This window comes from Oryzias melastigma, linkage group LG7, assembly GCF_002922805.2.
Source record: "Oryzias melastigma strain HK-1 linkage group LG7, ASM292280v2, whole genome shotgun sequence".
Lineage (NCBI taxonomy): Eukaryota > Metazoa > Chordata > Actinopteri > Beloniformes > Adrianichthyidae > Oryzias > Oryzias melastigma.
In genome coordinates this window covers 9,741,580-9,766,899 of record NC_050518.1, presented here as the reverse complement: position 1 = coordinate 9,766,899, position 25,320 = coordinate 9,741,580, and the positions used below count along the sequence as shown (strand labels likewise).

At 35.2% G+C, this 25,320-nt stretch overlaps 1 protein-coding gene across 2 annotated transcripts; it reads left to right on the top strand.

The window, feature by feature from the left end:
• The first annotated feature begins 1,767 nt into the window (after positions 1-1,767).
• On the top strand, positions 1,768-5,964 carry kcna2b (potassium voltage-gated channel, shaker-related subfamily, member 2b). Of its 2 annotated transcripts, none has more exons than XM_024293098.2 (2): positions 1,768-2,326; positions 3,681-5,964. In XM_024293098.2, exon 2 carries the CDS (start codon positions 3,783-3,785, stop codon positions 5,268-5,270), a length of 1,488 nt encoding a protein of 495 aa, XP_024148866.1. In that variant the 5' UTR covers positions 1,768-2,326; positions 3,681-3,782; the 3' UTR covers positions 5,271-5,964. The 2 variants fall into 2 exon arrangements, with proteins under 2 accessions (XP_024148866.1, XP_024148867.1); XM_024293099.2 differs by having other exon boundaries at positions 1,768-3,497.
• The last annotated feature ends 19,356 nt before the right edge of the window (positions 5,965-25,320 follow it).

Sequence of the window (25,320 nt, the reverse complement as noted above, 5' to 3'; positions counted from 1 at the left end):
AAAACATTTGTAAACCATTAAAAGAATCTTAAAATCAATCCTGAAATCCTTATTATAAGTACACTTTTCTTTTTCTACCTCAAAAAACAAGTTGAAGTTTAGTTTAAAACCAAATTGAACAATAAAACAGGTCAAGGGCTCTAAAGCAACTGCAGTTCACAAGAGACTTTCCGTCTGCCAAACACTTGAAAACGGTCTGGCGCACTCTTTGCTTGGAAACAAGTGAACAAGCTGGAATTTTTTTTTTTTTTTTGCCTGTGGGCAATTTGTTTATTTAACAAACAGGAGCCACAGAGTCCAGATGAATCACTCACAGCCTGGTTATTAAAGATCCACTTAGAGGAAAACTGTGTTTTTGATGTTTTTACAGCACCTTGTTCTTGTGGCATTTTATTATGATGGAGGACATCGATAAACAATATTAGGCTCAAAATTGATTTTATGATTATTTATTCAAATAATTAAAATAAATAAACAAATAAATAAAGCAGTTTGAAAAAGTCTGTGACCCAGAATATACTCTCCACTCCGTTCTTTTTATTAAGTTCTGAGTGTGAGCGGTTCTAGGCTAGCATGGCAGCTTGTAAACAGAGAACTCTCAGTAACAAGGATGGGAAGGGGGGCGGTGTTTCGAGTCAAAACTTCCACCCACAAATCAGAGGCAAATTTGTGTGAACTCCTACCCCTCTGCAGAAACTATGTCCAAGAAAACGACACAGGTTTTTTTAAATTTTGGCTAAAAATGGCAAAATCATGAATAAAAAAAAAAATACTGGATACACTTTTGCAGTAGATCAAAACATGATCAGACTGGAACTTTTAGGTTTCACGGCAATACATTCTGTCTTTTCTCAGATTTTGAGCAGTCTTATGAAAATTCCAGAAAAGTGCAGTCATTTTAGAAAATAAATTTCTAATTTTATGACCTCGTCATTAAATTAATATGCATTTGGATTGCTTTTAAAGATGAAAAACCCTGCTTTCCAAATATTTATTGTTGTAAAACATTCTAATATGAGGATTCTGCACATTCTTTTGGTCAATGTGAACTTACTCATCTCATGGTACAGCACTTTGGAGATGAAGGACACCTCTAAATCTAATTGATTATTGTTATTTGTTATTAAAAAGGGTATTATTAAATTATTGCTATGTATTCATTATGACAGTAATTAATCAAATCAATCAATGGATATTTTTAAATCAGCGTCCAACTGAGATTGCCAAAGAGAAATAAGAAAAAAAGTGTGCCTATTTCAGCCTAATCATTAATAAAACTTAGTCATGTGTTGTGAAAAGCTAATAGTCAGATGGGACTTTGATGTTTCTGACAAATCTTTACAGAAAGTTTTACAGAAAAAGAAAAAACAGTGTTGAAACATGAAAAGTATTGCTGTGATATTCCCCAGGTATACTGAGTCTCTTCCTGTTTTATGTGAAATTCTCTCTCTCCGCCTCTAGACATATCTGGGTTTTCACTTGGCCCACTTTAAAAATGAAGCAAAACAAAGTCATAGAGGGAAAGAAGTGGGGGAAATACACCACATCCCACTCATGTTTCTATGGATACAAGTTAAATAAACCTAACATGCCTCGATCCAAATAGGATTTTCCAAAATCGATTATCAATTTGTTTAATTTTCAAATGATTTTTTTTGTTATAGATGGATTCGATTCGATTAACAACTCGCCTCAGACAGATCAATCTGGTTGGATAAATTGATGCATCGATTACTGATAATTGCTTAATCTTAATTGTTTGCATTTATTTTAGCTGAAACCAATTTTTTATAGGAAATTTTGTGCCTTAAAAAAGTTATTACTCCTATATTTAATCTATTTGTCTTTTGGCCAATGTGTCAATAATGTCAAAAATCAAAAGTGAAGTAATGTTGGAAATGCCCCCTCCCCATCCTTAAACCTCCCTTTAAACGTGTCATTTGATCTTCTATTGTCTGGCGTTTCTGCTGCGTGGTGGGCGATGCTTCTTCCTCTTTAATGTGAAAACAGCGAGTGGGCTGCGGGAGAGCTGTGGAGAGGAGAGCGCAGAGGGATGGGGCGAGGCGCGCCAGAAGCTTTTAGTATGCGCTGCAATGCCCAACTGCAGCTCACGCTTCTCATGTGGTGAATTATGGTGATCTATGAGAGGAACAGCCGGCAGCTCAAAAACAGTCAGTCGTGATGAGATGACACAGCCGCTGCACTGATTAGTCAAATAAGGGGAGCGCAGGGCTCATAAGACGGAATAGACCAAGGACTTGAAGGCAACTTAAAAGAAGAAAAAAACTGGATAAAATACACACGCCTGCGCAACAAGAGAACCGCGGTGAATTCCTGCATGTCATAACCATGTGAAATAATGCTGTAGTCCGAAGGATGTTGCTATGCTGCTTTGTTTAGTGCATGGACTGTGGTGTGGCTGCACATAGTCCACACAGTAAAGGGCTGCAAATGGCTTGAGCATGTTTTGCACCTGCTGTTTCAAACTATCTAACTATTCCCAGTGCATGGATTACTGACTTATCTCAATATTGTTAAAAAAGAAAAAAAAATCCACTTATTAAGATTATCATTGCATAGCTGTAATTAAGCTGCAAACAAAAACATCACTGATATTTAAGTCAAATATTGTGGAATGTAAGTGTTGCTGCTGCTTGTTTTAAAGCTCAATTCAAACCTTTAAAATGATCCCCAAAGGTGATAGAAATCTGCTGAATCTGATAATGCTGTCGGCAGCGCAGCTTCCACGCTCTCTGTAAGCGTCTGCAGATCGCAGAGCATCTTTGCTGTTACTGCCCGAGGCAACATTATGTTTTGGACAGGGGTGTCAAATGTTGCTGAAGATAGCAGTTTTAGCCCGGCTTTGGAAAATCCCTTCTCCCGTGACTGTCTCTACCTGTGGCTGCATCGCAAACACGCTCGTCGTCATGCAGCGTTGGGAGGTAGAAAAAGACACATCTAGCATCCTCACACCTTGTTCCCCTCCTGTGTTCACTGCCGCTTTGCTGTAAAAGCTGTAGCCGATTCATGACAGACAGGCAGGAGCTGCTTTGGCTGGAGGGGCTTGAGACTTTGGAGCGGACACTTTAGCTAAAAACACTCCTATATTTCTGTAGGAGATTTAAACCTTAATCAAAAAAACTGTTCACTGCATAAAAAGTGTTATCAATACAGTATTAATAATTCTAAAAAATAGTTTCATTCTCCACTTTATGCCAAAACTCTCAGCATTTTTAATAGACTTGGTGCGGTGTTGTTCTCATCCTTGAAGGGAATGCTGTTCACATCACAGACAGAGAATGTTTTCATGTGAGAGAGTGTGGAGCACTCAGCTTCTAATTAAATTTGTTGGTTGGAAATGCACCCTGTGAGAGAAGATACAGTAATTCTTGCAACAGAAATGAGCTTGCAGGGCGCTCACATGAGTGGAAACCCATAACCTCATATACACAGACACAAAGGAGCCAGCTAGCTGTTTTGAACATCACTCCTCTCTAGTAAGTTTCAAAAAGTGAGAACAGATGCTCTGCTTGTTCAATGTCTTTTACTTTATGTATTACTTAAATCTACGATTCATCAATAAAACTGTGCTTGTTTGATTTCAGATTACACATAAATATAGCACGAAAATAATAATATAACAAATTTGTAATTTCTTCTTTTGTTTTCTCCTCCTGTAGCTGTCAGATCAGCCTACAGCTGGAAGCGTGGAGCCTTCAGTTCTTCTTGGCCAAGCGTGGCTCCACCCAGTCTGAAAGCTGTATGCCACATATCCTTCCACTATGACTGTTGCCACAAGCGACCCTATGGATGAAGCAGCTGCACATCCAGGTCAGCCTCATGACCAGTATGGGTCGGAGCCGGACCATGACTGTTGTGAAAGGGTCGTCATCAATATCTCAGGTTTACGCTTCGAGACTCAGCTCAAGACCCTTTCTCAGTTCCCTGAAACCCTGTTAGGGGATCCGAAGAAGAGGATGAGGTATTTTGACCCTCTAAGAAACGAGTACTTCTTTGATCGTAACCGACCAAGTTTCGATGCTATACTGTACTATTATCAGTCTGGAGGTAGGCTGCGTCGACCCGTCAACGTGACCCTAGACATTTTTTCCGAGGAGATCCGCTTTTATGAATTGGGAGAAGAGGCTATGGAAATCTTCCGGGAGGATGAAGGTTTCATTAAAGAGGAGGAGCGACCACTGCCGGAGAATGAGTTTCAAAGACAAGTATGGCTTCTGTTTGAATACCCAGAGAGCTCAGGTCCAGCTCGAATCATTGCCATCATCTCGGTCATGGTGATCCTGATCTCTATTGTCAGCTTTTGTTTGGAAACACTGCCAGTTTTCCGAAATGAAGAGGATCCGTATTCTCCATACCAGTTCATGTCCAACTCAACCACTACGTTTGATAGTTCTACATATTTTACAGATCCTTTCTTCATTGTGGAGACCCTCTGCATCATCTGGTTCTCATTTGAGTTCCTAGTGCGGTTTTTTGCATGTCCAAGCAAAGCCGGATTTTTTGGCAACATCATGAACATCATAGATATTGTCGCAATCATTCCGTACTTCATCACTCTGGGCACGGAGCTCGCAGAGAGGCCGGAGGACGGTCAGTCGGGCCAGCAGGCCATGTCTTTGGCTATCCTTCGTGTCATACGATTAGTACGAGTGTTTCGGATCTTTAAGCTCTCTCGTCACTCCAAGGGGCTCCAGATTTTGGGACAGACTCTTAAGGCCAGTATGCGTGAGCTGGGTCTTCTCATCTTCTTCCTGTTCATTGGCGTAATCCTCTTCTCCAGTGCCGTCTATTTTGCAGAAGCGGATGAGAAACAATCCCAGTTCTCCAGTATTCCTGAAGCTTTTTGGTGGGCAGTCGTTTCCATGACCACCGTAGGCTATGGAGACATGGTGCCTACAACCATTGGAGGAAAAATCGTCGGGTCTCTCTGTGCAATTGCTGGTGTGCTGACTATTGCCCTGCCTGTGCCCGTCATTGTGTCAAATTTCAACTACTTTTACCACAGAGAGACAGAGGGTGAAGAACAGGCACAATATCTCAATCTCCCAATGGTACCCAAAGGCAGCTCAGCCGATGATCTGAAGAAGAGCGGCAGTGGATCCACCCTCAGTAAGTCTGACTACGTGGAGATCCAGGAGGCTGTGAACCACAGCACCGAGGACTTCAGACCAGAAGGCATGAAAACAGGAAACTGCACCTTGGCCAACACCAATTACATAAACATCACTAAAATCCGTACAGATGTATAAAATGAGCTAAACTGATACATTTTATCAGGTAGTAGCAGGAGGATGAGCCTTCCTCAGCTGTCCAAAGTGTGGTGCCTAATATGGGAGAAATGTGCTGATCCAGAGTGAGATCCACTCAAACGAGGGGAGAGGAACCCACGTTTCCTTTTGTCATGAGGAATAACTGTTGCAGATGTGGGATAACTGCCACTTGTCTTACTACGGACATTGTCAATGTATGCATGGAGTTGTTCTTTCAGTACACGCAGTATGTGACAGTAGTTGTTCTGCTTGTAACAGTAGCCAAATTGTAGCCACTCCAGTAAAACTAACAACATAAAGGGACCACTAGTTTTGCATAGAATTGATAAAAAAGACCAACTAACTTTGTTTCTTAATACAAACTGTAGGCACAACGTAACTACTTTAACTGCCATAGAGATAAGAAAGTAAATAAATAATTGCACCTGCTCTTATTTTCTAGAACTAGAAAAAAAATCTGCATTATTAAAGACAGGCCAGCTTAATGAGATGAACACTATCTCCTAACTTAATGTTCGGATGTCTTTGGATGACTTTAGTTCTGATCATTATTTTTAAGAACATTTTTAAAATCGCACTTCAATCATCTTGTGATTTATTTCAAAAACGTTCCCAGTAGTCTATTAATTATGATTATGAAAACTGAAAACTGTGTTGTTTTCTGGGACATAATTTCTGCAGAGCCTCTGAGTTGTGGGTGGGACCATTGCCGCTGAAGTAAGCCTCTGCTTATTTCCCATGATCCCTTTGCTTACACTCTCTCCCGCTAGCTTACAGCCCCTCACAACCTCAAACTACCACAATGGGTGAAACTGAAATAGCAAGCACTATTGGAATTATCCAGCTGTACAGTTTTGAGCCAGATTCCAGCTCGGCTGAAGAAAATGAAGACATTAATGGATCTATTTATCTGCAAGTGGAGACATAAGAATACATCCACTAGGGCCTGCCGATTGTAGTCTTTAATGTAACAGCTACAATCTTCTACAAGCTGCATTTTTTCATCTGATCTTAACTTGCAAAGATATGAATAAAGAAATACAACTATTACTATTTTTTTTAATATATGCCCTTCATCAAGAGAAAAATGAAACTTGAACGAGTTACAAACACCAAAAACACAATTTTCATTGGAGTGGGTCTTTAAAGACTAGTTCTGGCAGATGACAACAATATTTATATTGAGTAAACATATTGATAGATAAATTGTTGATAAAATGTGTTACCCTGACAGCAAACATGTTCTTGTCCAGGTATTTTATTTTATTTTTTTGTCTGGTATGTTTTTGTTGCAGACACAAGTCAAAACTTTGCCCTTTTGTGTCTAACCCAGCAGACTAACAAGATAAAAGTCTTTTTTTTTATTTTTTTAAGGAATGTGTTGTTTAATAAATATTTATTTTTCATGTACTTTTATATAGTTGAACATTTATATTGAATGTAAGGGAGATTATTTTTTTTTTTTTTTTACCGTAGTCTTTAGAGTTACTGCCACTTCATCCTCTGAGTGTAGCTTTAAGTGTCGCTTGACCTGAACACCACTGCCCAAATGTTGCTGTGGTCAACTTCACATCATTCCATCATGAATGAGATTAACTCAGTTTGCTTTTTTCCTGAAAAAAGACTTTTACAGAAAAGTTATTTAGTAGAGATAAGATAGTGTCTAAGGCCTAACCCTATTTTTAAACAGATTATTTTAGCCTGGAATGCCCATCCTCACTTGTATTAATCTATCTATAAGCAATACACCCAAATTGACTAGTTTTGCTTGTCTAAGAAATAAGTAAAAATTCCTTGTTTTTAGTAATCTGCTGCATACTTTCACATAGCATGATGCTGTACCTGTAAAAAAAAACAGCTAAAATCTCACACAAATCTCTTTCTGCTTCGGTGGAAATGCATGTCCTCTAAAGTTGTAGCATGCACCATTAGGAGTAATATTTAATAATTACATTAACCTAATTATAATCTTGTGTCAGAGGCTCTGGCACTTGTGTTGCATTCAGTGTGAAATACTCACAGAGGGAGGATTATACATCAGAGAAAGCCAACTTTGTTAGGAGGATCCTGGACTCAACAAAAGGTTAATTGAGGGATCATTGAAAAGATCTGGGTGAAATTTAGCAAGAATGAAGATGTTAAATCACTTCTAAACTTCAGTTTTAATAGCCTTGCTCCATTTAGAATGTCGACAAACCACCATGTGAACAAGTGGAATAAAGCAGGGACAACATCAAGAGCTACAGGCTGCCAGTCTAGTTAATAAACAGACAATATCATGCTTAGAAAGACCTGATGTGATCAAGGTGATAGGGTATTTGTGAGACTTCTTATTTTTTCCATTGAATGACAGCTGCGCTCTGTGTGCCTTATGATCGGATAACCCACAGCTTTGAAACTGTTGCTATGAAAGATGATACAATCCCAGTTAATGAGAGCCAAAGAGAGGAAATGAATGGAAAAACCCTGATGAAAGCAAGACAACGCTGTTGACGCCCTCCTTTGCATTTCTCTTCCTTGTGTGCTTGCAGTTTTTTACTAACTGTCTTTGTGTGTTGAAACACCTGCCGCTTTAAGCTTGATTTCAAATGGTGTCTGCTCACTTCTCATTATCAGATGCACAATTGAAGTGACACACTGTCAAGACAGAACATCTCCCTCAGAAAAACCAATGGGACATTAAGATCTGATCTGCTGAAAACACATCTTTGCCGCACCTCGAAGCACAAAAAGCAGAGATGTGTACTCCCACACACACAGAGGGCGTTTGGACGTATATAAGTCTATATCTCATGTTTGAATACACTGCCTGTGAACTCTAGTGAACACATCTCCTGTAAGAATAGAAACCTTTTTCAGCGGCTTCATAAAACCTCAAGAACTTCTGATGGGTTTGCACTCTTGTAGCCATGAATTGTGTCCAAGAAGTACAGCTGCTGTCAATGATGTCTTAATATGCTTCAGCTTTAAAACAAGCTTCTGCCATGTGTAGATTCTTTTGCAATAAGGAATTAAGGTGTGTGCTTTATAAACTGTTCTAAGAATGTCAAGCTGTATAGTTGGTGAATATTTTTTTTGAATTATGCTCCTGATGTGTACAAAGAACCTATGAAATGTCTATCAATGTAATTTCTACATTAAATGTCTTATCGCTGTGTTTATGCCGGTTTTCTATTTATGTCACTGCTGATTTAATTTATTATGCTGGGATTAAAGCTAATTAAAATCTAAATGTATTTTATAATAATTAGAGTTTAAATGCAATTATGTATGCTCCACTCTTTGTACCTTAAATTGCCAATTTATTCAAAAATGTTGACTGTTCGACACATCTGTATAACATTTATTTTTTATTTTACTGTATGACAAAAAGCTGTACATTGTCAGGAAAACGAAGCTTTGCCACACCGTTTACAACAACTGCCTATAAATAAATGTTATTGAACAATAGAGAATTTGTTCAAATCATGATGTTGTTGCTTTATTTAATTACAATGGAGACCCTAAAGGGGCATCGAAGAAAAAAAAGAAGTGAAGTAAAAAAAAACATGTTTTTTTCCTGGATACTAACTGGTGTACATCAGTTATAATCTGGTGCGCAATAGATAATTTGTTTTTTTTAAATTGAAATAAAATAAACATCTTTTTCTGGTTACTAACTGGTGCACACCAGATAGTAATCGAAAAAAAAAAATCTAAAGAGTTTAGTAAAAAAAAAGTGTTTCTGTTTAGTAAATGGCACACACCAGACAGTAATTGATATATTTGTTTTCTAATAATTGAAGTAACTTTTTTTTCTGTTTTTGCTTACTAACTGGTGAGCACCAAAAAGTAACCAAAAAAAAAAATGAAGTAAAAAAGACTTTTTTTTCTGGTTACTAACTGATGTGCACCAGTTAGTAGCCAGAATTTTGCTTTTTAAGTTCAATTTTTAGAGAAACTTCTTTTTTAACGTCATTTTTTTGTCTTCTATGTCTCTTTAGGGGCTCTATTAATTATGCTAACATTGTGGATTTGATACTTTGACATGTATTTCCAGCAAGTTCTTTAAAGATGTTTCTGTGTTTACAGTGTAGTTCCAGGGTCAAGATTTTTTATTTGAGTTTATAGAATAAAACTATGCAATATACATTCACAATATGGAGGTTTTATTGATAAAAGAAACAAATAGGTGAAGAAGACAAATATAGGTGAAATTACAGCCAGAGCACCTGCTTTCATGTCTCACATCCCTGACTGCTCGGCGTCTCTCCGTTCCTCTTGAGTGACTTTTGTGTTCTCTGTGGATAACTGGGAAAGCAAAGTGATCTATTTATAAAACCAGCTAGAAACGGAGTTTAGCAAGGAGTCAAGGGGAGAATAAGGAGCAACAGACTCCTGACTTGTCCTTGAACCCAGATATCTCTCAGTCACAACTCTTAGGAGCTGGTTTGTCTCACTTTTTTTTGTTTTTTATTTCCTGCATTTCCTCCACGACAATTTTATTTTTTATTTTTATTTTTTGCAGTTCTCACATTCATTTTCACACACATAATTTCTTGCACTCTTTGCCCGCGGTCTCCAGCAACTCGAAGCATTAAAGTGATGTACAGTGGGTGATCTGATTCTCCTCCCAGGCGTTTGTGAATTGCAATGCTCCCTATGGAAAACTCAGCTGGGTTCCGGTACATTAGCAGAGCAAAGACGCCTGGCAGCTTTTAAGATAATGGACAAGCATTTATTTATTTATTTGTTTGTTTGTTTGTTCTTTATGTGCTTATTTTGTGCATTGACATAAATGGTTCTCACTTTACCTAAAAAGTGCCGTTTGATGAGTTTATAAGACCAAAATGGACATTTTAGTCTCATATGTTTTTTTTTTTTTGTGGCCTTCAGGTTAAAATATATATTTGTCTTAGCTGTCATGGATTGATGAGTTAAACCTTTTGGATTTATGTTGCATGGTTATGGAGATGGCTAACAAATAAAAAAAAACTGTGCACATTATCTTTCTGTGAAAAAAAACAAGCTTTTTTGCAGGATTTGTAAATCTTCTACACGGTTTGCAAACCATCGTCAAGATAACGTCTAGAAAACATCAAGTTCTCTTCAGATATCAGTAGGTAAATTATTAATATTTTTTATTACATTTAAAGTGTTTCTTTAAATATAGAAAACATTTCACTAAACTGTTTCTTTTCTGATTTCTTCCTCCTCACTCAGATCATCAGATATATTTGTGTGCTCTACAAGGAAACACCAGGTAAACCAAGTACTTTACATGCTGGAAACACTTTCCTGTTGCAGTACCAACTGATTTACAGGCTAATAAACAGCTCATGTAATGGCCTGTCAACCTGAACTTTCTTTATAGCTCACAATGTGCAATAGGAGAAAACCTATGGAGCACTTTGTGCACATTTGTGTTTCTATGGATTCTTTGAGGACAGAAAGCTTCCTTAGATTTGTTTATTAATATCATTGTTGTTTTAAGGTTGATTTCACTGGTGTCAAATGGCAATTTGTATTGCTATTTGAAGCCTTTCTACTATAGAAATAAGCAAAACTGAACCCATTCATTGCATATTTTTCCTGTTTTTTTTTATTAATTATACTAATATGATCATAAATGTATTCAGTTATGCAGCTTGCTTGTCTTGTGATTTTGTTTAAACTTTTTTTAAAGTCAAAACTACACAGTGTTGAGCAAATAAAATGAGAATGAATGATAATTAATACTTTTTTTTTGTATTTCCTAATGGTAAATTTGAAGATTTTAGCTGTTCATAACACAAAATAGCAATAGTTTGTTCAAAGGTGTCCTTTCAGTTGCATTTTTTTTAAATTAAAGTTATTCTTTTTTCTGAACATTTCAAGTCATTTTAAGAGAACATCACTTTTTTTTCATTAGTTTATATTATATAAAGTGTCTTTGCATTAGGCCTTAAAACCACCAATGGTGCCCTCTGTTGCCCAATATTAGACATTACCTTGTGTGTGCACATTTTCCGTAGATATCTATGGAAAAAACAATTATAGCTGAATTGAAGCTAAAAGCTATGAAACAGCATCTTTTGATATTATCTGTTTAATTCAGGGTACATTTTTTTCTAATGAGAAATGGTGCAAACCTCCATAGAAAGATGATTAATGTTGTTTTTGTTCCACAATAAACTGAATTATTCAAGTAAAAGCTCCACAGAAAACTTGATAAAGTTTTTTTTATTTTATTTTTTTATTTTGTCCTAGTTTAAATATATGACTGAAGAAAAAAGTATGTCCAGCCACGTGTGGAAAAAATTCTAACAGTGTCTAAAAGTCTAACAGCAAATGAATCATCTTCCTCTTTACATGTTTTTCATTAATCACTGTTCGAAGACATAATGTGAAAGACCCAAAATATCCCATTCCCATGAATAATTCATCAGTTTAAATCCTCCTCTCCCATCCCTTTCTTTGGCTTTGCAGAACTGATCTATGTTTAGTTTAATACGGGTCTGTCTTAAAATTCTCAGGCTCAAAAGTTAGAATTCATTTCATCTCATTTGCATAGAGGGTTTTCTTTCCCGACAGTCACATTTAAAAACAAATAACTGGACAGACATTGTTTTGTTAATTTGGCCTTCATTTCTTATGCTGTACCAGGATAGACAAAGATTTTCATATTGTGGTTTTAACAGGAAAGCGTTTATTTTCAGTTACTGCATGTTAAACTGAAGAGCTTAACTACTTGTTCCATTAAGGAGGATTAAGCGTTTTGTTGAAAGAATTCCTGGTCAGTAACTATGTCTCCCTCTGTGAAAAATCAATGCTCAGTTATAATCTTCCAGACAAAAGTCGGGCCTTATTGTTCAAGGATGGAAAGAAGCCTGATGCCTTATAAATATAACAAGGTTTAAGGTAAAAATAAATAAATAAATAAAACAAAAAAATAAAGCAGTTTTCTGTTTGTTTTTTCAAAATTCATCATACTAAAGAGTAAGTGGGTATTTCTGGTTTATTTTTACTTTTTATTTATAAATCAAAAAATAAATAAAAAATAGGATAAACAATAATAAAGATTATAATTTCAATCATAGATTTCCTAACATAAATATACAAAACTTTCTACATATTCTAGACTGAATAGATGACAAAAAATGAATAAAAAAAATTAGAATGTACTTTTATTAAAAGTATATTAAAAGTGTAATAAAATTAGTATGCATGAGTCTTTGCAACAAACAGAAGGATTCAGGATTCCATCAAAGGAAAGAAAACAAAGAAAAACATTTAAAAAACGTTTTAAATCTGTAAGTCAACCACACAAGCAGACATTTTGGAGTAGCAAAATAGAATGACTAAAATTCATTTAAAAGTACCTCAAAATGGATCAAAATATCCATTTAAACTGAATTAAATTTTCTGTAAAACAGATACGTTGTCACATAACTTGAGTGTCACTTTTTAATTTTTCTAAATACCTCGTGTAGCCTGTAGAGGGAAACCTCCCCATATTTTTCAGTTGTCTTATCAGCCAAAACCAAGAAAATGATTTGGAAAAAATAAAAAATAAAGAACTGTGGCTCTGTTGATTTCCAGGGTCATTGATTTACTTACAGTTCAACTAAAAGGTGTTAACATTACACACAGAGAATCATCTCACAGTATAATATGAGGAGCATTTCTTTGGATTTTTTATGAAAAAAACAGGTTCAACAGTACTAGAAAAACATGGGAAAATGTGAATATATTTAAAACAATTATCCCTGTTTTGTATGTAGTTATATTATATAATAAATCATAACTACACAGTCCTGTTTCTTCAGTAATTCCTTGTTTTAAATACATCCCATTCATTCTGCTCTGTCTGTCTATTGTGTAAAACAGAGATTTGAATTTATCCCAAAGTCTAAAATACAAAACCTTCTATCTGGAAACTTTTAGTTTTTACATTAAGAACAAAGATAACTCCACAATTTAAATGAATCTGCAAGAAAATCCAGCCTTTTTTGATGACATGAAGGTCACAATTAAACCTTCTACCAGAATTGACTGGATTATTTGAATATTAATTGCTCGTTAATACAAAATGCATTTTCTTCTTTGACTCAAATAAAAACAAAAATGGAGAAAGTTTGTTCGTTTTTACTATTAAAAAAATTAACAATTTTACAATGGAAAGTTCCACATCTGCTCAGTTTAAATCACTATTTATGAAAAAATTACCAACTTAATTTTGTTTTAGATTAAGATTTGATAAATAAATGTGTATAATTGATTCACGTTGCGTTACTAATTACACTAAATTGTACATTTCTGATCCAGATGTGTGGTCGCTTGTGTTGATTTGCTCTGCACCCCTAGTAATGGACACATAATGGCTGAAAGATTATCTTCTATCGCTGCCTTCTCGCTGACTTGATCAAGAAAGCTTTCAAATCCAACAAAAAAAATCAGATTTAACAACTTACATGGTGAGCAAAACTTTTTTTTTTTTTTCAGCAAAGTGATGGTTCATTCAAGAGAGGGAAAAAAAGGGACTGACAGATGTTTCTCTCTCGCCCTGACTCCCTGTCCCTCTCGTGCCCCCTCCCCTCACGATAACGACACAGCTTTGGTTGAAGGACGGAGTAAAGCAGGGATTTTGCAAAAAGAATTGGCCAAATTAAACAGAAACCATGGAGTTATGTCACTCACATCTGGCCCCTGTGGGCGGATTGGCCATTGACGCCAGCCTTGCCTGCTGTCAGCAGGGTCAGCCCGCGTGCGGCAGGAAGCACATCATGGCCAGCCGCTCCACAGACTAACCATGCCTCCGGCAGGGCCCGGAGAGCCAAACATTTACAAAGGTGCGCCGAGGTTGCCAGGATCCCCTGTGCTCCTGAAGGTAGGCTGGTTTGCTCTTTCTTCCAACAGGTTCATGTGTGTTTGACATTCAGTTTCAGATATCAAATAGGTATTCATGAACAAGCAAATCTCGTGGAAATATATATATGTATTTTTTTAAGAACTGATCATTTCATATGTTCCCATTGACAAAATTACTCTAGGATTGACTTTACTTTGAATATCTAGGTTTGTTTTTGTTGCTTTAAGTCTGTTTTTTATATATTTTTTAAAAAGATATACATGTAATATTTATATGTACATTAAATATGTAAGATACAATAAGTCCTGTGTAAGTATATCTTAAATAAATCACACATTTATATATAATGTGGTTGAGGGTATTTTTTTTTTCACAGATAATAAATAAGCTCCAGTGACTCTAGTAAGGATATATTCAGTTCAAACAATGGATAGATTCCAATTATTAGTGATATGTGTCTACACTTTCACCTTGTCACCAACTTTAAAGTGTTGACTTTAACACAAAAAAGATCAAACAATACATTTACATGTATTTTCTGCATCAGATTTGTTCTGTTTAGAGTGGATATTCAAAGTGAATATTTAGATTACATAATTTGTATTATTTTATTTTACAAGACTTTATACTTAATACTTATAAAATAAAATAGCTGAAACTTTGGGTAACTGCATAAGAAATCTCATGAGTCATCTAGCTTTCAGATTATCTGAGCCAAATCATATTTTTATTTTAAATACTAGACTTATCCAAATATCTCTTAAATAAAAGCAAATATAGAAAAAATTGAATAAAAAAACAGACTTGCTGGACAAAGTTACCTCACACCAGGGGTTGGCAACCTTTAACAGTAAAAGAGCCATTTGGGCTCGTTTTCTACTCATCAAAACGTAGAAGGAGTAGTCTTACTTTAGCCTTTAAGACACTTGGATTTTTCATTCATGACCTTTTTTAAAAAATAATAAATATGAATTATGTTTATTTTTTGGCACAATCAAAAGAAAAAAATATAAATGGAAACTAGTATCTCTCAAAATGTATTTTTTTAAGTTTGACAGAAGCTCAAATAACTTACTCTCAAAGTAAAAAAAAAAAATTCTGTGCCAAAACGATCATCTCAGAGCAACTCTGGGGAGCTAGTAACCCATAGGTGCTATTAACTCTTAAAATATCAGCCGTTTTACCAAAGTTTTGCATATAAAATCTGTGCATCTTGGAGGTAGCGTTGAGCAAACAAGAAGTCTTCAGGTCAACAGGGATGTAAAAACCTACATAGTTTATCATCTATGTGCACCTCAGCCATCAGTTTATGAATGTAACTAATTTAAATTAAATAAATGCTAATTAAGTAATTCTTATGTTAAAAATGACTATTTTTTTTCTTTTATTTATTTTTTTGTTTGTTTTTCCCCTCTTTGTCCTCAGTTGTCTTACACTACTGGGTTTTGTAATTTTAGTTTGGGGTTGGACTTTGGTAGTCTTAGTTTGTGGGCTTTGTTTATTTGTTTTCTTTAGGTAGTTTTGGTTAGACAGCCATTAAGGGAGCTGCTGACTCCGATGGTCGACATGGCTGAGTCAGCAGTCTCCATTAAATATTTCATGTTTGGCCAAGGAGCCACCATAGAGAGATAAAAGAGCCACATGTGACTCTGGAGCCGCAGGTTGCAGACCCCCGCCTTACACCTTCATCAATGTCTGGTTTCCAGTCTTCAATGGAAAATATTTTTTTTCCAATAATTTAATAATCAAAAGTGGATCAGTTTACTGAGTCAACACAAACTGATGTAAGAGTAACAGTATTGATAATCTCTTTTACAAAGACCGCAGTGAGATGTCACTCTTAAAACCTGTTTAAACTGGATACAATAGAAACGACAAGCCACCCACAATAATCAGTGTCTGAGTATATTATTACATGAACATTTTTGAGATATTCAGAGTATTTTAAAAAGAAACTTTTTTACTTTTTCAACAAGTGGCTTATTGCAATAATTGTAACGACCTTTAAAAAATGCTGGCCTAATTACGTCACAGTTAACAGTTTTAAGATTACTTTTTTAGAAAGGCTGAATATATATATATACATATATATATATATATATATATATATATATATATATATATACTTAAAATACTCCTTCAACATATTTTGCTAATATAAGAAATATTATTGCCAAACAGATGGTACACATTTAATACCAAGAAGACAACGTCACTCTTTTTTTTATCATTAAAGAAAAAAAAATAAATAAAACTGACACATAATTTTTCTAAATAATAACTGTACATGTAATGAAAGGAGAATGTCACAATAACAGAATATTGCATGACTGAATACTAGATCATAAATTCATTTAAAATTTCAAAATGGTTGAAAATGGTTGTTAATTAATTCCAACAGTATTTTCAATAAGAAATTATAAGCTAATTTTTATAACCTGAGTTCCATTGAAACAGCTCAATGTCTGCTAGATTAATAGACGTTGGTCATTCTGTTTCAATTATTTCTAATAAGCTTTCAGAAAATGTTGTGGAAAATGTTTTTAACTTTTCTAAAGTTATTATTGACAAATAGGAAAATACCATATATCCTTTAAAGTTTAAAATTCTTTGCCTAAAACAAATTTATTCTAGGTGTTAGAGATTATATCTGAACTCTGACCATCCTTTTGCTGTGATTCTAACGACTATCTTTTAACGTTATAAGCTATAAATCTGTATAATTTAAATAGTCTTCGATGTTGGTTGTGTCACTGTACAAGAATACTTGTAAAAATATGAAGCAGTTTTATTCCAGCAAGTAGCTTTCAGTTGATCCAACATAGGTTGATCTGATACATTTGGCTCATTCTCAGTAAAAATCAGTTTGAGCCAAAGAATGAGAATTTAGTTAATAAAGAAAATCACAACAAATGACAATAAATATTGAAAGTGGAGGGAACCCATCTCTCGCCATCATGGCGAGCTATGGCTGTCAATAAAGTGATTCCCCTTCCAGGACAAGGAGAACAATCTGATTAAATAGATTAATGGAGCTGTTACTGTTGATTAGACTTTACATGGCAAATGGGATGTAAACAACAGGCTGGAAGCAGAGGTCAGGATGACCCAATGAATAAACAAAAAGTCAACAAACAGATGTGATAAATTAAGTTTCATGGCAAATAAAGTACATATGTCACCAATTTTAATTGCATCTAAAAAAATATATCAATTGTCTCCATTATTTAAACGTAGTCCATGTATGGATTTGTGAAGCATTTCATTCTCTGAGGACCAATTGACTAATATTTGTCATGAACAGATGTGGAACCACACTTGCATATGCACAGTAACTTTTTGCAGTGCAATGTCTGTTCTTGTGTGTGTTTTTGCATGTCTATTGCTGGCTTGTACACCAGCTAAGATTAGTGATTTGTAATAGATACTCAGGACAGATGGGCATAAATTCAGTTTTTGGCTGTTGAACAAAGAGGGCTTCTAATAAATACAGCAATGTTTCAGGCAATGCAACACTTATAATCCACAAATTCAAAAATATATAATGATATGTGGAGTTTCAGAATTTTGAAAATGGCATTCTGGAAGTTCCTGTTTGTGTGGTTAATCTGCTAATCTAATGATTATAACTATAGGAAATATTTACCTTTAATCTCCAACCGTCTCATCCTTTTAAGTTACCTTCCCAACAGCATTTGTTACAGGTGTAGTAATATTTCTTCTCAAAAACACATTTTAATGCAATGTTGGTCTATCAAAAAAGTTTTTTCATGACTTGTCATGGTTTCTACTATGTTATCATTTTCTTGAGTTATATCAGGTAGTTAAAAGGATGACTTATACAGAAGCGCTACACTGATGCCTTACCATTGACTGTATAAAAGAACTGGACTGATGAAGTATGACACTACCCATGGAAAATGACTTACTTACGACTGCAACAAAATTAGTTCAGTTCAGTTACCACTTTTCCGCGATACGGATGCCATCATTTGGAGCCAGACGAGGTCAGTAAGTAGTAAATGACCCTGGTCTGAATCATCGTTTCCATAGCAACTATTATCGCCACTCAGGAATGAGCTCGTTAGAAGTCCACACCCTTTCCACTGAAAGTGGGCTTGGGAGAAATGTCAAAGGTTAGAGGTGAGAGCAGAGGGCATCACACGCTTTCATTGAGGAATTTGATTGGCCAGTTTATAACTTGAATAACGCAACAAAAAAACATCAATTTAACAATGTCAGGGGCGGGGCTACTGAGGTTGTATTTTCGTTCGTCCAGGGGTTTTTGTTGCTTGCTGCTTGAGGACGTCATCCGTCTATCTACTTTTACTGGGGCTCGTTTCAAGAAGCGGGTTTTGTTGAAACTTGGAGTTTGTGAACTCTGAGTTAAGGAAAACTCTGAGTTTTCGGTTTTAGAAACAGTGGTAACTTAAACTTGCGAAATTGGGTTAAACCAAACCCGTTTCACGAAGCGGGTTGAGCTGAACTCAGAGTTCATCACTTTGGCAACTGATTCTGTGAATGTAACCTGGTCTAGAGCAGGTTTCCTTCAGGAAACTTAGAGTTCCCTGCGGTCTCTGGCTCTTCTTAAAGAGAAGGGTGTTCAAAATAGGAGTTTTTCATTCAAATGTCGAGAACATTCACATTAGAGACGTCACGTTTCTGCCACGCTGAAACCAAAATAGCATGTCCATTCATGTTGGATACGAAAAACCGTAATTAATCCAAATACGGAGATTATTTGTGAAATTATTATCAGAACAAAAATCCTTCCTCACTTAACAAGTGACAAAACGACAATCCTGACATTATTTAGTACTTATCCTGAATTGAAATAGTTAAAATGTAGATGTATGCATTAACTGTTTTCTCCAACACCAACTCTGTCTGTTAAAGATGTATGTCTCTCTCCCATAATCTAGTGTGAGAGCATGAAGGGGGATCTGTTTACCAGGAACACAGCAAGGCAGTAAACATAAGCATTTATTGCATCTGTGGTCAGAAATTGCGGTTAAAGTTGTCTAGGCAAGGTCACGTCAGAACTCTGAATTGAACTTGTTTGTAAGTTCATGCCCTGTCATGGTGTAGCTTATCCATATTCTTATTTAAAATGCTCCACAGGAAGTTTTTAATTTATTAGGAAAGGATTTTGGCTGACCTTTGCTGTTGTTGTTGTCTGCATGTGCATGTGTGTCTTGTCAAAAAGCCACGGGAGGATTTTGGTCCCAGCTGCTGTGCACTGAGTCTTGGCCTGATGCCTGCAGACACACTCATGTCAACATCAGCAGCTTACATCTTATGAATGCCTTGCAGGAATAGCATGCAAACAAACCAATCTGCTGCAGCATATAGAGTCAGTAGTGATAATAGTTGCAAAATTAGTTAGTCGATGTCTTCCAACTACGCACTTTTAAATCAGGGTTGTGTATATATATATATGTATATATATATGCACACATTTCAGTGTTAAACATGAGTATTTCATACAGTCACTCAATTTGTATTTTTCACATTAACATGGCTGAGCTGTGAGAAATATTCAAGCAACAGTCAAGCTTTAGATCATTTTTAAATAAGTATATCAGATAAATCACAACATTTGATAAATCTCTGACTTATATATTTACCAATATTTACATTAAGCATTAAACTAAGATAATTAAAAACAAAAAAAAATAACCTTATAATTAACTCAGTGTAGCAAGTTACTGAAGGTTTAATAAAAAGCTTGAAAAGTCCAATCTCCAGGAATAACAGTGTGCAGAGAGATGCTTGAATTCACATTTCAATGACACTTAAAACCAAACTGTAACATTAAGCTACTGCAGATGAAGGAAATGTATGCATAAATCTGTTATATTTGAGATTAATAAATTCTGATTCATGGTCATTTAATAAAAACACATGTTCGCACTCATACAGTAAATACAGTAGGGATACAAACGGAAGGCCGGTAAAAATCCGCTTCACATTTATTTTTAACTCCGTTGACGAGGACCTGCTTTTGGCTCAGATTATTCAAACTGCATTAACAAATGGGCATTAGCAATTCACATCACAGTTGGTGATTTAAAAGCTCAAAATGGGAAAAGGTTATTTAAAAATCTGTCACTTGGGTAATAGATGTTTGAAAGCAATGGAAGAATTTTCCTGATTTGCTGCTTATTACCACCTCAAAATGTTTACAGAACTCAGTTTGTATTTCATAAATCCTGAAAACACATCACTCAATGTGTGCGTTACCTGTGGTTATAGATTTCTGAGTAAATTGAAGTTGTGTGCCAATCAAAGCAACTTCTGTAAAATGAGGCACCAAGAGGAAAAAAAAAGACAGATTTGTGAATCTGATAATTAAATATGACAGAAAACAAAACTCAAACACAAACCAAAAGGGTGAAGACACAGGAAATATCAGAAAGCTACTGAAATCCACAGCTTGTGTTTAAGTTAATTAACTTAAACAGAAGCAGCTGTGGGCAATAAAAAATGAAACCTGGTGTGATTGTGATCGGAGAAAACCTTTAGAACTAAATTTGAACATAAAGCAGGACATATTTATACAAACCAACTGGTCTCTAGGAATTCTCTTACCTTTTGTAAAATAATCTAAAATATTGTATCGAAGAATCTATTCGAGATTAGTTGTTTTCTTTCTAAAACTACTAGATTTTGGGGGAAATGAAGCCAACAAACAAACATCTGTGGCAAGCTTGAATCATTTTTACTCCAGTCTACTGCATTAATATGTATTACTGGATTGGCCCTTGCCTATTTGCTGCACGTGCACACACGGGCGCCATTGATATGCATTGAGTCATGGCAGCAGAACGCTGCTAATTAAATGGAGGACAGGCAGACATCAACCACAAAAATAACCAATTTTTATCAAATATGGCTCGAATCAAAGCTTGAAAAATGATTGATCTTGTGGTATATTTAAATACTTATTATATATAATGATTCATCTGTAACTGGTGCAAGAATTGCACCTTCTACTACTACATGTAATGCATTGCTGTCAAATTAACAGTTTCTAAATATCCATGATTTTTAATTTTGCCTATTTGCTAAAATCTATACAACTGAGCTTGTAAATGTTTGTCACCCAAGCTCAGAAAGAAGGGAGATTGATGATGTTCAATGGCATTAATGACTGACAAGGTATAGTACTAAAGCAATTTCCCTATTAAAAAACCTAGAAGTACTCAAAAAAATACCCTTTACCACATTTTAAATTAAACTACAACTTTTATTTATTTTTTTGGATTACATACATCGAACAACCAAGCTAGCATGCTACCCGCGAGTTGCTAGCACCCACTTTAGCACACACTTCATGGTTCTCAGCCTGATTTCTCTCTATTAAAATGCGATCACTATTCTGTGATGATTCCTCTCAATCAGATTATTTTGTTGTCAAGGTTTTTAAAGTTGATTGCAAAACATTGTATCCCCTTTTGAAGTTTTTTGCGTACTTATTTGGACCTTCTCCGTTCATCACTCAGGAAGACTCAATATATAGTAATGGTGCACGTCTGTCACGCCATATGTCACGTGTTTTCCAATCCAGTATTGTATATCATTGATCTATTTATAAAAAATCAGATTAAGAAAATCAACTCTTATGAGGTTTTAAGTGTATCATAATGATGATTAGTCACAAAATACAACCGCAAAGAGTATTTTGATCCATTCACGCATCAGTGAGCATTCCTCTAAAAACCTGCGCTCTGAGCACCAGCCCCTTCTAACCCACAAAAATGAGCAGATCTTCATATTGAGACGTAGACAAGAGGGGCACCGCCGCAAGGCCAACACAAACACACACTATAGCAGAGATCAGCAGAGCGGTTTCATTTTATATAAACAAAACTGCCCTTTATCTTACTTTTGAGTAGGAAAAGGAGCTCACAAAAATAATTCCTATTTCATTGAAAAATGTGTTTTTTAGTGTGTCAAAGGTAATATATGATCATATAAATGGATACAGTTCACTGTGAAAGGCTTTAAAAATCATGATATGGACCCTTTAAACACTAGATTGTGTGATAACACAATTTGACAAAATAGAATCTCTGAACTAATATAGTTTGTAACAAAAAATATGTTGTTTGTGCAGTTTAAGCCTTTTTGTCTCTTTAAACATTTGAATGCATTTAAGAAAACAAAAGATTATGAGATTAGATTAGTAAGAAAATTTCTCGTTGTTTATGTTTTGTCTGTTTTTTGCATTTTTCTTTCATGTTCTGTCATGACGCAGCTGTATCTGTGTTGATCTGTTGGAAAGATCCTTCGGCTTATAGCACTGAGCTGCTCAGCCCACAATAATCTGCTTAATAGAGACAAAAATTTGATCCACGAGAGCCAGGACTTCCTATTCACACATTCTATAGTCAAAGACCGTAGAAAAAATAACTTTAGAGGCCTTATTGTGGCTTCACTGGGGATGTCCATTTAGAAGGAAACTGAGCCGACTGTACAAAGATCTGTATGCTGAGATGTCTTGAATCATCAGAGTATTATTTATAAAATCACAGCCAACTAAAAAATAATCATGGCTTAGATTTATTTCTTCTAACAAGTTTATTTGAACCACTATAGAATAACTCAAAATAAATGTTTTTTTTTTTCATTTTGGGGAAAAACAATATATTTACTGTTTTGCATTACTTTAAAATGACCAAGAAATTCTCAAATTATGAATAATTGTTAAACAAACTTGCATAATAACACAAAACACTGTCTTTTTTCTAGGTATATAAATAAATAAAATAATTTGCATCCAATTTATCTTCTATATTTGACTATATAGAAAATATATTTGTGCAAAAGGATTGGCTTGAGCTGGAACATCTGTTGCGTTTGTACACATGTAATAAAGCCACAGCTGAACTGCACAGCGCAGCACTAGAAGATCACTTTATTGTTGCTAACAGGGAAATTTTAATCCATGCTCAGAGCATTACTTTTCAATGTTTGTGAGGATTAGGGCATTAAATGTCAGATGAGATTTCATCTCATGGGTTTCTATCAGCCGGACTGTGTGTATTCTTAGATAAATAACTGCATCACTGAAAGCAGACATGTGACACTTCTGTCCTCCCATGTTATGAAACAAATCAAGGCTATGTTTAGTGATACTATATTCAAGACCCACTCTGATGAAATTTGGGTTTATAATGAGAAAATTAAAGTTAAAATTTAATTTCGGAGTATTTCTTTATTCAAAATGTTGTAAATCAGGAACAGACGAAAAAAAAAAAAGCTGTGATGTAAAAAACACACTGGGTTGGTCACAAACTTCCTGCTCTGTTCAATTCCAATGCCTCCACTTGCAGATAAACTGATCTGTGTATTATGCACCTATGTGACATAAAATATCAAACATATGAATAAAATATGTAGCTTACAAAACAAATGTTTTCTCATCATAACTTCACAGTAAAATAAATTGGGTGGCATTTCTGAACAAATAAGCAGCAAATATGTACAGTAAGTGCTTAAATTATTGGTTAAGTTTTTCTTTATAGAATTTACTTTTAAACAAAAATCATTTGTGGTGTAAACCAGATTTCCAATGATTTGGTCAGGCACAAAGCTAACATGATCATCACTCAGGTCTGGTTTCCTCACTTCTGTCACACAGTTGTGGAAGGCAGATGTCAGCGTCAATTCTGATTCTTCTTACCTGTGACAAAAACTTGTAGGTTTGATCTAAATCCTTTTTGTCACCAGTCAAGGTTGATGATCCTTTTCTGGTTAAAAGTCACTTCCTCTTCCAGGAAAATAGAAGGCCGCCACCGGTTTTGCACACACACTCTGAGGCTGACTGTGTGCACAAACTGTTACAGATATTTTAGGATTTGTTTCTTTTTTCCAGTGTTGTTGATTTGGAGTAAATTTCTTAAATATACATTTATAATGGTATAGATGTGAAAAAAATAACAAAAAAAGGGGAATACCTTGCATTTTTTTCTATTTCTATATGTCGTTAATTTAAATAAAATGAATATATGAATTAAAATGAATATATGTGATTTTGATAATTTATTTTTTAAAATATCTGGTTTCAATTGGCAGATTTTTTTCAACCCAACCTTACGCCTTATTAAAAAAGCAAACTCCAGGATTTCGTTATGTGTGGACAGACAAGGCAAATGGAGCTTTAAGAGTTCAAATGTCCTCTTGTGTTCTGTTTTAATGATGGAACCTTTTAGAGAGTAATTTAGTCTCACTGTAATTAAAGATTCATGGTCTCAAGGTGTGCCGCTTAGAGTTTAGTGTTAAAGGAGCTGTCAATAAAGAAGCTCTGAGTTGTGAGTGAAAGGCTCGTTAATTGTAAGGAAGGTTCGCTTCATTTTTCTTTGTGTCCAAATAAAATGAAAACAAAGTTTGTAGTTGGTGTTAGTTACCGGTGATCTGTTGTGATACCTTAAATAAGGATAAAACATTCTTGGGTGTGGGGTAAATGAGTCAAGCATGGAGAAATCCGAGGATCTAATCACTGTTCCAGTCTACAAAGCCTTGAGCACATCACTTAAATCACAGAGATATCTAATGACACACAAAAGGAGGCACACATATGCCAACAGACAGCTGCACACACTACAGTAAACTAAAAGAGCAAACTAAAGGGTTAGGTTTCTACTATTTTGTACGCACTGTTTTATTAGACGGCAAATGTGTTTACCTGCTCGTGTTTGTGGATTTGACCTTTGCCACGGCTTCAGTTTCTACTCAGTGTAGGCTTATCCGGTTTCAGTAATGAAAGATAAGTCATTCCTCTCCTGGGGGAGAAGCTAGCAAAAAGGAGCAGCAGGAGCAGAACCTGCATTCTTGTCTCTTTCACCTGTTGTGTTTTGTTTTATTTTTTCCATTATATTTTACATGGTTTATTCATATTTTGAATGAAGGTAAGTTGATTGTTGCCTGTATTTTGTTCTGCCTGTTAGCATTGTTGCACTATTTTGTAATTTTCCACTCAGGTGTATGACAAATATTATTTATAAATATCTAATATTGTTTTTGAAATAATGTAGAAACTATATTATAACTTTTTTGGGTAACAGTTTAGATAAGGTGCTGCAAAACACTCAAAATAATGTTGACAAAGATAGTTAATACATTTGTTAAGCTTGTAAACAATTTATTATTAGAATATTTGTAGACAATAGTCTTACTCTAGGTTTTAATTAATCT

Bases quoted from the DNA above. Each gene is read 5' to 3' on its own strand.
- kcna2b (XM_024293098.2), top strand. From the start codon at position 3,783: ATGACTGTTGCCACAAGCGACCCTATGGATGAAGCAGCTGCACATCCA.